The sequence below is a fragment of the Coregonus clupeaformis genome, chromosome 9, assembly GCF_020615455.1.
Source record: "Coregonus clupeaformis isolate EN_2021a chromosome 9, ASM2061545v1, whole genome shotgun sequence".
Classification (NCBI taxonomy): Eukaryota; Metazoa; Chordata; class Actinopteri; order Salmoniformes; family Salmonidae; genus Coregonus; species Coregonus clupeaformis.
This window is the reverse complement of record NC_059200.1, coordinates 21,093,560-21,109,546: the sequence shown is the minus strand read 5'-3', so window position 1 is coordinate 21,109,546 and position 15,987 is coordinate 21,093,560. Positions and strand designations below refer to the sequence as shown.

At 46.3% G+C, this 15,987-nt stretch overlaps 1 protein-coding gene across 1 annotated transcript; it reads left to right on the top strand.

Moving 5' to 3' along the window:
* The first annotated feature begins 3,798 nt into the window (after window positions 1–3,798).
* Window positions 3,799–14,979, top strand: LOC121573454 (protein AMBP-like). The gene is made up of 10 exons (XM_041885457.2): window positions 3,799–3,980; window positions 8,920–9,062; window positions 9,693–9,769; window positions 10,103–10,219; window positions 10,594–10,695; window positions 11,130–11,191; window positions 11,469–11,550; window positions 13,791–13,958; window positions 14,267–14,443; window positions 14,669–14,979. The coding sequence occupies exons 1-10, from the start codon at window positions 3,867–3,869 to the stop codon at window positions 14,695–14,697; spliced, it is 1,071 nt and encodes a 356-aa protein (XP_041741391.1). The 5' UTR covers window positions 3,799–3,866; the 3' UTR covers window positions 14,698–14,979.
* The last annotated feature ends 1,008 nt before the right edge of the window (window positions 14,980–15,987 follow it).

Below are 15,987 nucleotides of genomic sequence, written 5' to 3'. Positions count from 1 at the left end.
ACCCAACTGTTCATAACCAGGGGATCTGTCTGGCACCCAACTGTTCATAACCAGGGGATCTGTCTGGCACCCAACTGTACACTTTGTCTAATAGAGTCAACGATTGTCATCATCCCTCAATAGCTTAAGAAATAACGTAATCACGTTTGGAAGCTAATTCTATGCTTTACGGATGTAGACTGACTGGCTCCCGATTGGATTAGATTCAGGCCGGTGATGCCGTTACGCTATGCAACCAGCTGTGACATGTTTTGCTATGACCCTGGGTTGGTTTGAGTTTGTTGCTGCTAGTTAGTACACTTTTGTAGTCAGACATGAGTTAGCTGCATCCAATATTTATTTGTGCCCTAGACATGGGTGGCACCTCGGAGGCTAATGTGACTGTTTCTTGTAAATTACACTGACTTAGAGTGGCATGTAAATGCAATGACATTGCTTAAGTAGGAAAATAATTTGTAGGAAACACCTTTGCCATATTATGATTTCGTTGAATGTAATCATAATTAGGTGGGTGCTTACATTTGTCCTATTTCACAGAAGTACAAATTATGCACATGTGCATTGGACATTTGTATATCCCACTCCCCCTGAGAGACCGGGGTCATGGATCAGCCATTATTGACAGTGACCCTGGAGCAATTAGGGGTAAGTGCCTTGCTCAAGGGCACACAGACAGATTTTACACCTAGTCAGCTCAGGGATTTGAACCTGCAACCTTTCAATTACTGGCCCAACACTCTTAACCGCTAGGCTACCTGTCGCCAACCACCTATTCTGCACAATAGGGTCCTTCGGCAGGGCACGCAAACCATAGTTGTTGGCTGTGCGTGCTGCTGGAAGCATGCATTGCATGGTCAATCCGTAAAGGGCGTTTCAGTGTCAAATGGCCATGATCCTTTGAATGCGTTGGGGGCGATGAAACAACGGAGCCCCATTCAATGAAGGGAAGCGAAGTGGGCGGAGGGGCCATTTGCACATGGAGTTTGGCAAAAGGCGGCATGATTTGTTGACATAATTGTAATCCAAACCCAACCTTCATTTACGTGTTGTGACGCACTGAGGTTCCAAACTCCATTTTAGACGAGACTGACTTTATGACCAAAATTACCTTATTTACACTTTGTATAACATTTTGACGCCATAATAAAACGTTTGACTCATATCGATGCCACATAGGCCGTTTTCAAAGGGATTAGTTGGGTTTTAGGGGCAGTCGCTCTTTAACTTTGACCTCTAGTCTGTGAGTCTTTTATTTAAAGAAGTTGTTAGTCATAGACATGTTACCCGACCCCACATGTTCAGTACTCTCTGTTTGTTGTTGGCTGTCTGATAGGGAATGGAGTGTTGTTTCCAAGTGGTGGTGGGGACAGGGTAGCATTAGGACAGAGGCTGAGGCTGAACCCAAAGCAAACAGTGCTAGGGGTCAAAGGTCAGGCAGACAGCAGGGTTGCAACACTGATAGGATGACTAGCAATGCACGCCAAGTTCCCTCCACCCATGGGGGGGACACACTGGACAGCCACGGACATACAACTGCCTTATAAGATACGTCTTGCTGCCTGATTTACAGACTCTTCCTGTTGTTGACACTGTTGAAAGCGTCAAATTGCTGATGTGTGAGTGCAGGCCATGTTTCCCCTTCTGACTGTAAATTCTCTAATTAAAACCAAGGACTATACTGGTGTAGGTTTGACTCTCTATGTGTAGCCTACTGTCTGCGTGTTATGTTCAGTTTGCAGGGAAGAGGCTGGGGTATGACTGCCTAGTTGGTACACTTAAAGGGCTTCATATCATAGGCTGCTTTAAAACTCTGCAGCTGCAATCAAAAATAAAACATCTTTACAATTAAAAAATAAGGTGACCCGCGAAAGCCAGATGGAGATGGGTAAATTAGACAAGCATTCGGTCTTTATATTATAGACTATGCTGCAGCAAATGTAGGCCTACCTGTCACAAGAAAAAAAGGTACATGATGAGATGATAGATCTCCATGCATTGTGAACTGCGCTCCATACTGAGATGGGCTGTCTGTCCCCACCCTGAGCGTTGATGATTCATCATGCAGAGGCCGTAGAGAAGCCAGATTTAGACGTCGCATATAACGGTTCCATTTCACCCCATGCTGTTCATATAAATAATTTATTATAATTTACCGGTTTCTCGCAGTGGTTTTGGGTGGTAAATCCCGGTAAATCCCAGTAAATGCCGGCAACCGGGTTCCCGCCAACCGGGTTCCCGCCATTCAACCCTAGTACACACAGGTGTCCCTCTATGGTGAGTCTGTCTGTTCTGCTGTTCAGGTGGAGGTGTGACCAACCAGGTTTAAACCTGGGTCTCCCGTGCACCAAAAGACAGTGTTAGCTTGAAGAGCTAACACAAGTCTTGAGGTCTCATGCGAGTGTGGTTCACCAAACCACCTCTGTTACATACTTGGAGAGGAACTGGGGCATTGGAGTGGAGGCCTGAATGTAATATGCTGTTTTACAATGTGCTATAGCATTGTGTTTGAGGAAATGCATAGCTGGTGGCTTTACCGCTAAATCTTGCTCTTCGTCTGGTCTTATAGGTCGTTCCCTGAAGGTGAAGCCTGATATGATTCAAACATTTCCCGAGGAGTGTAGTTTGACCCCAAACAGGTTGTAGCCTAAGTAGGGAAACACACACACACACACACACACACACACACACACACACACACACACACACACACACATACACCAATACATAATACTGTATTACTTCTTAAAGCAGACATTGTTGTACTCCTTGTTGTTTACAGAGAACCGCCCTCCCTCTGGACACTAGGTCAGTTAATACACTTCCTTTCTACAGACAGTCTATGCTGTTGATGACGGACTACAATTACTGGAACACGTGATATTTGAATAAACTGTAGGTTTTATTGTTATGTTCTCCGTCAGATTAGGACATCATGATGACTCTCTATGCCAACACCAGTTCCCAGCACGTACACATCTGTCTCTCCGTTAGAGCGCAGCATTAGGACATGTTTTATGGCATATTTTCACAACACTCCGACACACTTTACAGTACCTGACAACAACAGCACTTCAACACGATTTACAGCACACATTCTGCAATGGATAACAGTTTAACCACCATTGATAAATGCACTTTTAGACACCTCTTCTTATGCTATTACCAACATCCTCTCTGATGTCTGTCTGTCTGTCTCTTGACCCCTCAGTACCACCGACTGTTGATTTAGTTTTCCATTTTGGGGCATCATTGTATATAACGCTGCTATGGCTGAATAACTGCTAGTGTTCCTTTGCCTATCGTGCTACGTGGTGTCTGTGGTGTGTGTGTGAGTTGGAGAGAGAACCATAGATATAATAGGACAGGAGACAGGGAGAGAGAGAGAGAGAATTCCATGTGTGTATTTGAGTACCTCATATGGTACATTACATGTTTTTGTGATGAAGAGTTTTCAGAACACTCCAAGGTTACTAGGGAGTTCTGCAGGGTTCAGTCCTTCGGCCATTATTGTTTTTGCTATACATGCTACCACTCATTGGTGCTGAAATGTGCTGAAATGTTATATATTTTTTCCTATTAAATTCCACTTTGAAGTCCAGTGTTTCAGAGAAAGGGACAAGATAAGGAGAACTTTGCGGTTTGTTTTATGCTGGAGTTCGAGGGGGTACAGGAAGGGGTAAACACACATGGGTCAATGCCATTGGGTTTCTAGCCTAATCCAGTGGAGGGGGTGGAGGTAGAGGGGTAGAGGGTTGGAGGGGTAAAGGGTGGAGGTGTGGAGGGGTGGAGGGGTTAGCTCTCCCAGCAGATCCAGGAGCTCAGAGTAAGCCTCAGTCAGAGGTTGGTATTGGAGACAGACAAACAGGATGCAGCAGGTTGTCGTACTTGCGTTCCTCTTGGGCCTCGTTTGTCTCCTCCATGGAGTGCCTGTACTTCCTGAATCTCTCTTCCCCACACAGGAGAACTTCGACCTGACCAAGGTAAGAGTTAGTCTCTTCTGTTTCTCATACCATGGATCATAGCCATGGTATGTTGTAGCTCAGTTGGTAGAGCATGGCGTTTGCAACGCCAGGGTTGTGGGTTCGATTCCCACGGGGGGCCAGTATGAAAATGTATGCACTCACTAACTGTAAGTTGCTCTGGATAAGAGCGTCTGCTAAATGACTAAAATGTAAATCTCTCTCTCTTGCTTTATCTCACCTATTCTCCGTGGGCATAATCAATCAAATGTATTTATAAAGCCCTTTTTACATCAGCAGATGTCGCAAAGTGCTATACAGAAACCCAGCCTAAAACCCCAAACAGCAAGCAATGCAGATGTAGAAGCAAGGTGGCTAGGAAAAACTCCCTAGAAAGGCAGAAACCTAGGAAGAAACCTAGAGAGGAACCAGGCTCTGAGCGGTGGCCAGTCCCCTTCTGGCTGTGCGTGGTGGAGATTATAACAGTACATGGCCATTAAGGCCAGATTTTTATCCAAGATGTTCAAACATTCATAGATGACCAGCAGGGTCAAATAATAATCATAGTGGTTGTAGAGGTTGCAACAGGTCAGTACATCAGGAGTAAATGTCACTTGGCTTTTCATAGCCGGGCATTTAAAAGGTTGAAATAGCAGGTGTGGTAGAGAGAGAGAGTTGAAAACAGCAGGTCTGGGACAAGATAGCGCGTCCGGTGAACAGGTCAGGGTTCCATAGCCGCAGGCAGAAGAGTGGAAACTGGAGCAGCAGCACGACCAGGTGGACTGGGGACAGCAAGGAGCCATCAGGCCAGGTAGTCCTGAGAGAGAGACATGGGATAATTAGATGGAGCATACTTAAGTTCACACAGGACAACAGATAGGACAGATTGACCCTAGCCCCCTGGTACATAGACTATTGCAGCACAGATACTGAGACAGAGGAGGTCGGGGGACACTGTGGCCCCGTCCGACGATACCCCCGGATAGGGCCAACCAGGCAGGATATAACCCCACCCACTTTGCCAAAGCACAGCCCCCACACCACCAGAGGGATATCAACAGACTACCAACCTACTACCTTGAGACAAGGCTGAGTATAGCCCACGAAGATCTCCTCCACTGCACGAGCCCGAGGGGGCGACAAACCGGACAGGAAGATCACATCAGTGACTCAACCCACTCAACATTTACATTTACATTGACATTTTAGTCATTTAGCAGACGCTCTTATCCAGAGCGACTTACAGGAGCAATTAGGGTTAAGTGCCTTGCTCAAGGGCACATCGACAGATTTTTCACCTAGTCGGCTCGGGGATTAGAACCAGAGACCTTTCGGTTACTGGCACAACGCTCTTAACCACTAAGCTACCTGCCGCCCCGTGATGCACCCCTCCTTGGGACGGCATGGAAAGCACCAGTAAGCCAGTGACTCAGCCCCCGTAATAGGGTCAGAGGCAGAGAATCCCAATGGAGAGACAGGACCGGCCAGGCAGAGACAGCAAGGATGGTTTGTCGCTCCAGTGCCTTTCCGTTCACCTTCGCACCACTGGGCCAGACTACACTCAATCATAGGACCTACTGAAGAGATGAGTCTTCAGTAAAGACTTAAAGGACGAGACAGAGTCTGCGTCTCTCACATGGATAGGCAGACCATTCCATAAAAATTTAGCTCTATAGGAGAAAGCTCTGCCTCCAGCTGTTAGCTTAGAAATTCTAGGGACAATGAAGAGGCCTGTGTTTTGTGACCGTAGCGTACGTGTAGGTATGTACGGCAGGACCAAATCGGAGAGATAGGTAGGAGCAAGCCCATGTAATGCTTTGTAGGTTATCAGTAAAACCTTGAAATCAGCCCTAGCCTTAACAGGAAGCCAGTTTATTTAGTGCTAGCACTGGAGTAATATGATCACATTTTTGGTTCTAGTCAGGATTCTAGCAGCCGTGTTTCGCACCAACTGAAGTTTATTTAGTGCTTTATCCGGGTAGCCGGAGAGTAGAGCATTGCAGTAGTCTAATCTAGTAGAGTAATCAGTAGAGTAATTGGTTTGAAAATTCTGCGTAACGTTACTTGATGGTGTCACACCCTGGCCTTAGTTATCTTTGTTTTCATTAATATTTTAGTTAGGTCAGGGTGTGACATGGTGAAGTATGTGTTTTGGTTTGTCTAGGGGTTTGTAGGTTTATGGGGTAATGTCTTGTCTAGGTGTTTGTATGTTGATGGCTGCCTGGATTGGTTCTCAATTGGAGACAGCTGTGGTTTATTGTCTCTAATTGGGAGCCATATTTAAGGCAGCCATGGGCATCATGTGTTTGTGGGTAATTGTCTATGTTGAACGTTTGTTGCTTGTCTGTGCACTTACGTTATTTAGCTTCACGGTCGTTTGTTGTTTTGTTAGTTTTGGATAGTGTTCGGTTTCGTGTTTTTCCCTCTTCCATAATAAAGAGATGTATTTTGCACACGCTGCACCTTGGTCCAATATCTCACAAGAAGACGATCGTGACAGAATTACCCACCATCAAAGGACCAAGCGGCGTGTCCAGGAGCCAAGGGTCTGGACATGGGAGGAGATTTTGGAAGGTAAAGGGTCTTGGACTTGGGAGGAAATCCTGGATGGGATGGATCGACGGCCATGGTGTGAAACAGTGGAGAGGCGACTGAGAGAGGAGCAACGGCGTCAGCAGGGCCATCGTCGGAGGGACGAGAGGCAACCCCAAAAAGTTTTTGGGGGGGCACATGGCTTGGCGGCTGGGCAGCAGGAGGCTGCCACAGGGAGACGTGGAGAGAAGGCTACCGGTTTCACGGGAGCCATTGGCGCAGTAGAGGGAGGGAAGCAGTTGAGGCACGGCGTAAGAGACTGAGGTGTGTTACCAGTCCGGTCCGGCCCGTTCCTGATCCCCGGTTAAGGCCAGTGGTGTGTGTTCCCAGTACGGACCGGCCTGTTCCTACTCCACGCATCAAGCCCACGGTGTGCGTCGCCAGTCCAGCCCGGTCGGTTCCTGCTCCACGTACTAAGCCTACGGTGTACGTCGCCAGCCCGACCCGGCCTGTTCCTGCCACTCGCACCAAACCTACGGTGCGCGTCGCCAGCCCGGTCCGGCCTGTTCCTGCCACCCGCACCAAGTCTACGGTGCGCGTCGCCAGCCCGACCCGGCCTGTTCCTGCCACTCGCACTCAAACCTACGGTGCGCGTCGCCAGCCCGGTCCGGCCTGTTGCTGCTCCCCGCACTAGCCCTGAGATGCGTGTCCTCAGCCCGGGACCACCAGTTCCGGCACCACGCACTAGGCCTTATGTGCGTCCCCAGGGTCCAGCATGCCCTGTTCCTTCTCCCCGCACTAGACCTGAGATGCGTGTCCTCAGCCCGGTACCTCCAGTTCCGGCACCACGCACTAGGCCTTATGTGCGTCTCGGCCGGCCAGAGTCTGCCGTCTGCCTAACGGCGCCTGGACTGCTCGTCTGCCCAACGCCGTCTGAACTGTCCGTCTGCCAAGCGCTGCATGAACTGCCCGTCTGTACTGAGCCTGCTAAGCCGCCCGTCTGCCATGAGCCTTCAGAGCCGTCCGCCAGACCGGAGACGCTAAAGCCTTCCGCCAGACAGGAGCCGCTAGAGCCTTCCGCCAGACAGGATCAGCCAGAGCCTTCCGCCAGACAGGATCAGCCAGAGCCTTCCGCCAGACAGGATCAGCCAGAGCCTTCCGCCAGACAGGATCAGCCAGAGCCTTCCGCCAGCCATGAGCAGCCAGATCCGTCAGCCAGCCATGAGCAGCCAGATCCTTCAGCCAGCCATGAGCAGCCAGATCCGTCAGCCAGCCATGAGCCGTCCAGCCAGGATCCGCCAGAGCCGTCCAGCCAGGATCCGCCAGAGCCGTCCAGCCAGGATCCGCCAGAGCCGTCCAGCCAGGATCCGCCAGAGCCGTCCAGCCGGGATCCGCCAGAGCCGTCCAGCCAGGATCCGCCAGCCAGCCAGGATCCGCCAGAGCCAGCCAGCCAGGATCCGCCATTCAGTCCGGTGCTGCCCCCTTAGTCCGGTGCTGCCCCTTAGCCCGGTGCTGCCCCTTATCCTGGTGCTGCCCCCATATCCTGGTGCTGCTCCTTATCCTGGTGCTGCCCCTTATCCTGGTGCTGCCCCTTAGTCCGGTGCTGCCCCTTAGTCCGGTGCTGCCTCTTAGTCCGGTGCTGCCCCTTAATCCAGTGGGGTTAAGTTGGAGGGTGGTCATTTGGAGGAGGCTACGAAAGCGGGTAGTGACTATGGTGGGGTGGGGACCACGACCAGTGCCAGAGCCGCCACCGTGGACAGACGCCCACCCAGACCCTCCCTAGACTTTATGCTGGTGCGCCCGGAGTTCGCACCTTAAGAGAGGTTATGTCACACCCTGGCCTTAGTTATCTTTGTTTTCATTAATATTTTAGTTAGGTCAGGGTGTGACATGGTGAAGTATGTGTTTTGGTTTGTCTAGGGGTTTGTAGGTTTATGGGGTAATGTCTTGTCTAGGTGTTTGTATGTTGATGGCTGCCTGGATTGGTTCTCAATTGGAGACAGCTGTGGTTTATTGTCTCTAATTGGGAGCCATATTTAAGGCAGCCATGGGCATCATGTGTTTGTGGGTAATTGTCTATGTTGAACGTTTGTTGCTTGTCTGTGCACTTACGTTATTTAGCTTCACGGTCGTTTGTTGTTTTGTTAGTTTTGGATAGTGTTCGGTTTCGTGTTTTTCCCTCTTCCATAATAAAGAGATGTATTTTGCACACGCTGCGCCTTGGTCCAATATCTCACAAGAAGACGATCGTGACAGATGGCCAATTGGCCAATAGACTGATTCAGTTGAGTTGTCAAGCTATGCAGATTTTGTGCTTTTTGTTTTGATCAGCTTGTAAGTTAATACGCCGCAGATCTCTAAAAACTTGCAGTTCCCAGTACAGTATTGCAGGTTGTTAAAACCTTTCTATACTCTCTCTATGGGTCAGTTCATGGGGAAGTGGCATGATATTGCAGTAGCGTCCACCTGCCCCTGGATGCAGCGCCACAAGGGAGATGCAGCCATTGGCACCCTGGAGCTGCAGGCCAGTGGCACTGAAGGCAAAGTCAGCATGACAAGGAGCAAGAAAAAGTGAGGTTACACACACACACACACACACACACACAACATTGATATTCGTGTCTCTGAATTGTACCTAATAATGCAACTGGATTCACCATAGCTTAAAGACCCAATGCAATCAAACTTATGTTTGAAACTAACACTGTAAAAGTGTGATTTAAAAAATATCTGTGTTATTTCATAGTTGTTGGTTGAAAATGCAATTTACACAGGACTTTCTAATCAGCAGGTTTTGCATGGGTGGAGTTTTGGCTTGCCTGGTGACATCACCAGGAGGTATAAGTTATTAGACCAATAACAAAGAGAGTTCCAAACCTCTACCAATAACAGCTAGTTTTCAGGTTACATATCCCTCCAATTAGGCCCCTCACTAAGACCACTCCCAGACAGTCCTAGCTAATTCTTGCTTGAGGAATAGTTTTTTACTAAAAAGCTATTTTTGTTTGTTTTTTTACCATTTTAATTGAAAACAATAACAGTAAGGTACTTAATTGTTAACCAGATACTGAGATAAAAACGGCTGCATTGGGCCTTTAATTAAATATATTCTGTGGTGTGTGTGTGTGTGTGTGTGTGTGTGTGTGTGTGTGTGTGTGTGTGTGTGTGTGTGTGTGTGTGTGTGTGTGTATGTGTGTGCAGGCACGGGACATGTAAGCAGATCTCTGGTGATTACGAGCTGACCGACACACCTGGAAGATTCACTTACCACGTCGCCAGTAAGTCTGTTTGTCACAACCATGTCTGAAAATGTTACTTGCTTTCCCCGTCCTTGTTTTCTTAAGTCCTCTCAAAGCTAATTGGAGAAGAATGTCCAAGGGAGAGACCTTGGAACCTCTCCTCCAATGCGCTTTGAGAGGACTTAAGGAAACAAGGACGGCTAGTAATGGAGGAAGCAAGGATGTGACAGCTAGTAATGTTTCCAGACACAGCCTGTGTATTTTTGTAATCGATGAGAGGTCAACGGTGAGAGGTAATTGACATTGTGGACTATGTGTATGTTCGTGCTCTCCTACTCTCCTACCATATAAATCTATGTTTCCTTTATGCAGAGTGGGGGGCTGATGTTGACGCCTATGTGGTTCACACTGACTATGATAAGTACGCCATCGTTATGATGAGTAAACAGAAAACAGGAGGCGAGAAGACCAAGTCCGCCAAGCTATACAGTGAGTGTCGCTCCAATGTCATTTATTTCACTCCACACCACTGAGACAATAGCCTGGTACCAGATCTGTTTGTGCTGTCTTGCCAACCTCTTTGGTTGTAATTATGATTGTCATGACAACGACCATAGGATTTGGCTATACAGTCAATCAATCAGCCAATCGATTTGGCTATAGAACAGCACAATCACAAATATGATAATGACTATAGGAGTTGGCAGGACCACAAACAGATCTGAGACCAGGCCACTCAGACACAGCTATAGTGTTGTTATATTCAGCAGCAAAAGATCTGATCTAACACCAGGCCACTCAGACACAGCTGTCGTGTTATTATATTCAGCAGTAGAAGTAAATTAAAATGCTGCCTCCTTCAGGTCGCACCATGGAACTGCCGCCCACTATCCTAGATGACTTCAGGAGGCTGGTGAGGGAGCAGGGCATGGCTGACGACACAATCATCATCAAACAGAACAAAGGTAGAGGCGCACACACACACAGGGGCAGACTGGGACCAGAAATCGGCCTTGGCATTTCTAACACACCGGCCCATTTCTTTCCTTCAGGCCCCCACACCGGCCCATTTTTTTCCTCGAGGACCCGACTCCGGCCCATTTTTTCCTTGAGGCCCCCATTATTAACCAATAATTACACATTTTCACCAAAAACCCAAGTTAAACAGGCCCACTGGGCTAAATATGGACCAGCCCATCTGGCATATGCCAGAAATGCCAGATGGCCAGTCCGCCCTGCACACACACATGCACAAATACTCACAGACACCAGGCAGCAAGCACTCAGCCACATGCGCACGAACGCGCGCACACACACACACACACACACACACACACCTGTGACATCCACTATGTGTCTGGACATTGTTTGACCTTTGAACTCCTGTCTCTGTCCACAGGGGAGTGTGTACCAGGAACGGAGCCTGTAGCATCAGAGCCTCAGCCTGAGATTACAGCACCGGTACTTCCTGTATTCAATTATTCAATGTTGAGTTTGTACCCCGTGTCAGAGTTTGGGATTATATCGAAAAGCGGCTTTGGTTAAAGGCATTACAGAAAGTAAATCAAATTCCAATATGTTCCTAAATGACAAGCATTGAAGATAATTGGAATTGGAATTTCAGTATACTTCCTGAATTAATTGGAATTGGAATTTCAGTATACTTCCTGAATTAATTGGAATTAAAATGGAATTGACCCCAACCCTGCTGAGTACTCACCTGTCTGTCTGTCCTCAGAGAGCCAAGAGGAACATAGTCCTCCCTGAACTGCCCTCTGAGGAGGGTTCTGGTGACGACACCATGATGTTCAGGAGTGAAGGTGAGAGTGCATGGTGGGCTTGCTAGGCCTCTGACCTCTACGTTGAAGGTACGTTTTAGCATCAGCTCTGTGTGGGTCTGGCTGGAAGCTGCTAGAACACATTTCTGTTGTAGCTCCGGACAAACATAACTAATTAAACTCATACAAGTTTAATCAGCTTGTCCAGTGCTACAATAAACATGTGTACTGTTGAGTTGAGTAACACTCATGTATATGACATGTAATTACGGTGTACAGTGGAGTCCGAAATTATTCCCACCGTTGATAACGATGAGCAAAACTGACTGTATAAAATAAATGATTCAAATACTGAGCCATATTGTATGCTCAAATAAATAGGGGAAATTATATTATTTTATACTAATACAATTGCTCAGAAAAAAATGATTTTGTTTGACATGGTAGGGGTCAAACTTATTGACACCCCTGTTTTCAATACCTTTTAATAACTCACCTTGCGAGGATACTGAGGATACTGAGCCTTTTTCAAAAATGTTTTATGAGATTGGAGAACACATTGGGAGGGATCTTAGACCAATCTTCCATTCCAGATTCTTGATATCCTTCGTCTGTGCTTATGGACTGCCCTCTTCGATTCAAACCACAGGTTTCCAGTGGGTTTTAAGTCCGGACACTGAGATGGCAATTGCAAAATTTAGATTTTGTGGCCAATTAACCCAATGAGTCCCACCGTCGCGCAAGCGTGATTTAAGACTTCTAACCCCTTTTAAACATTGTGTGTTGTACCATTGGATTAATCAAAAAAAAAAATATGCACGCATGACTGTAAGTCGCTTTGGATAAAAGCGTCTGCTAAATGGCATATTATATTATTATTATCTATTTGCTCTATGATGCTCACAAGCTACACAAGAGTTGTTAGAAGGTAAGGGGTTCTTCTACATAGAAGATCATAGGAAATCCCAGGACATAGTGTCTATAATACTGAGTCGTTAGAAGGTAAGGGGTTCTTCTACATAGAAGATCATAGGAAATCCCAGGACATAGTGTCTATAATACTGAGTCGTTAGAAGGTAAGGGGTTCTTCTACATAGAAGATCATAGGAAATCCCAGGACATAGTGTCTATAATACTGAGTCGTTAGAAGGTAAGGGGTTCTTCTACATAGAAGATCATAGGAAATCCCAGGACATAGTGTCTATAATACTGTTATAAGCTTACATAGTTTCTGTCACAAACTCCAAACTCCATACAGTTGTCACTGACTAGTTGGATATTCATTTCCCACTGAGCAAACAATTTCTGTACTTACAGCATTCATATAAATTAATTTTTATCAGGTTTATTGCTTTGGCAGACTTTTTTTTAAACATTTGTCAAGACAACTCATGAATGAAACTGTTTATGTCAAATGTGTGTTCTACTTGTAGCCCTGGTTGTCCTGAAAAGAAAATGGTAAAACACTTAATTGTGAGGCTAAATTTAAGGGCTGGACATGCAGATAAATGAAAGTCAGATAAATGAAAAGCAGATTTGTGATGGGGTCTCAGGACTGACAGGGTTAACCATTTCTTTGTCGATTTTCATGTGTGCTTGGGGTTATTGTCTTGCTGGAAGATCCACTTGAGGCCAAGTTTTAGCCTCCTGGCAGAGGCAACCAGGTTTTGGGCAAAGTTTTTCGGTACTGGGTAAAGTTCATGATGCCATTGACCTTAACAAGGGTCCAAGGACCAGTGGAAGCAAAATCGCCCCATAACATTAAAGATCCACCACCATATTTTACAGTAGGTATGGGGTTATTTTCTGCTCATGCATTCTCATTTCGATGCCAAACCCACCACTGGTGTGCATGGTCAAAGAGCTCTATTTTCATGTCATCCAACAAATGTAAACGCCTGGAGTTTGCCAAGCGGCATTGGCACTTGGATTGGAACCAGTGCTTGGTCAGATGACATGAAAATATAGTTATTTGGTCCCGCACACCAGGGTTGGGTGCCGTTATCGTCGCAAGGTGAGGTATTGAAAGGTATTGAAAACAGGGGTGTCAATAATTTTGACCCCTACCTTTTTGAGAAAATAATTATTACTTATTATTACAAAATCTCTTTCTCTGAGCAGTTGTATTAGTATAAAATAATATAATTTAAAATAAAGCTCAGTATTTGAATTATTTATTTTATACAGTCATTTTTGCTCATCTTTATCAAGGGTGTCAATAATTCCAGACCCCACTGTATGTCTATGGCTAAAACAATGCACTGCTATACATCTCTCCTCAGAATCCTGTAACGCCAAGCCGGACACAGGTCCCTGTTACGGGGCAGTGCAGAGGTACTTCTACAACTCCACCAGTATGGCCTGTCAGCTGTTCACCTACGGAGGCTGCATGGGAAACCAGAACAACTTTGTGACCGAGAGGGATTGTCTCCAGAGCTGTCGCAATGAGGGTGAGTGGATAGAGTGTAACAGAGGTGTTTTTTCTGTTGGTGAACCACACTCGTGTGATGGGTCATCTTGTCTAAGACCTTGAGACTTGCGTTAGCTCCCAGAGCTAATGCCTTCACTTTAGTTCAATGGGCTTATACAGTCTTGTGGTGCGTAGGAGACGCAGGCTTGACTTCGAACCTAGTTGGTAATGTGGCAACACTCAACCCACTTCAAGAACCAATATGATGTTCATGCCCATAGACTACGTGTGAGACTTGATTGTCCCTCATGTGTTTCCTCATGTCTGGTGTGCTGTGGCTCACTACAGCTGCCTGTAGACTGCCCGTGGATGTTCGGCCCTGCACTGGTCAGCCCAAGATGTGGGTTTTCCACTCCAACTCTGGACTCTGTCTGGACTATAAAAATGACTATTGCCAGGTCAACAGCAACAAGTTCTACTCCAAGAGGGAGTGTGAGGAATACTGTGGGGTGATGAAGGATCCGGGTAAGAGACACACACATCTTGTCTGTTATAAACTGTGTGGTTTAAACCCTGAATGCTAATTGGCTGACATCCGTGGTATTTCAGACCGTATACCACGGGTATGACAAAATATTTATTTTTACTGCTCTAATTACGTTGGTAACCAATTTTTTGTGACCAAAAAAATGGCATTATTTATCTGATTTTAGTCTGCTTATCTAATGTGAATGTACATTTGTATTACAGGAGAAGGGGAGCTCCTCAAAACAAACTAAAGGAGATGAGAAGACAGAACACAGAATGTACACCACAGACCAACCACAGACCAACCACAGATCAACCACAGACCAACCACAGATCAACCACAGACCAACCACACATCAACCACAGATCAACCACAGACCAACCACAGATCAACCACAAATCAACCACAGATCAACCATAGATCAACCACAGACCAACCACAGATCAACCACATATCAATAGCTGGGTCAACAGTAACACACTATGGATATCATACATCACCACATAGCACAATAAAATGATAGATTAATCTGCTTGGCATCATGTCTTATGTAAACTTGATCCTGACTTTGTGCTGTTGAGTTTATAGCATGTTTGGTTAACCACAAACAACTGAATGCAGATGATACACCCATTTTACCAAAGATATAAAATATACAATATACTGTATTTATTGTAATGTCAGACAGTGTATTATGGTGAGATCTGATGACTGGTGTATGAGTAACCAGCAGAGGGCGATGTTGCTCCAGTTACAGTGACAGCCCTCTAGTACTCCCTCCTAACACCCGGCCTCCAGCCCTCTCCTCCATCTCTCCTCCCCGGCTAGTGCTGCTTTGCTTTGCCCAACCAAGGAATGACTGGAGCGGTGCTAGCTTCCTGCTCCTGGTTCCCAGAGTTCCCGGCTGCTCTCTGCGCTGCGTTCCGCTGGCCCGTAGAATGCTGGGAATATCCGGAGAGGAAAAGGGAACTGACAGCATCGAGTGACCTTCTGTCACATCACCTGGTCGGACAGAAAGAGGTGGCAAACAAATACACCACTGGCCCAGCTAGGGACACAGACAACTGTCACACAAATAGTAGCAGGTACGCACGGCTCAGTAGACCATACACTTTAACTTTTCACACAAAAACAGAATACAATACAGAGTCAGATAATTATATATATATATTCAGAAATGCACAATTTGTGCACAAAACTTGAGAGAAATAAGCTTTTTGTGCATATGGAAAATGTATCTTAACTTTTATTTCAGCTCATGAAACATGGGACCAACACTACACATTGCGTTTATATTTTTGTTCAGTGTACATGGGGAGCAGACATACTAGATGTACATGGGGAGCAGACATACTAGATGTACATGGGGAGCAAACATACTAGATGTACATGGGGAGCAAACATACTAGATGTACATGGGGAGCAAACATAGACCTGCAGCCTTTTCAAGCAGGAGTTAAAGTACCTACCCCTTTATGTGTGAGTAGAAGTATATGAAAACAATCACTCAGTGCTGATGTATGCCTCTTTTATAACAATA

Coding starts and splice junctions, on each gene's coding strand:
- LOC121573454 (XM_041885457.2), top strand. CDS start 3,867: ATGCAGCAGGTTGTCGTACTTGCGTTCCTCTTGGGCCTCGTTTGTCTC. Junction 9,063..9,692: donor ATGACAAGGAGCAAGAAAAA/GTGAGGTTACAC, acceptor ATGTGTGTGCAG/GCACGGGACATGTAAGCAGA. Junction 11,192..11,468: donor AGCCTGAGATTACAGCACCG/GTACTTCCTGTA, acceptor GTCTGTCCTCAG/AGAGCCAAGAGGAACATAGT.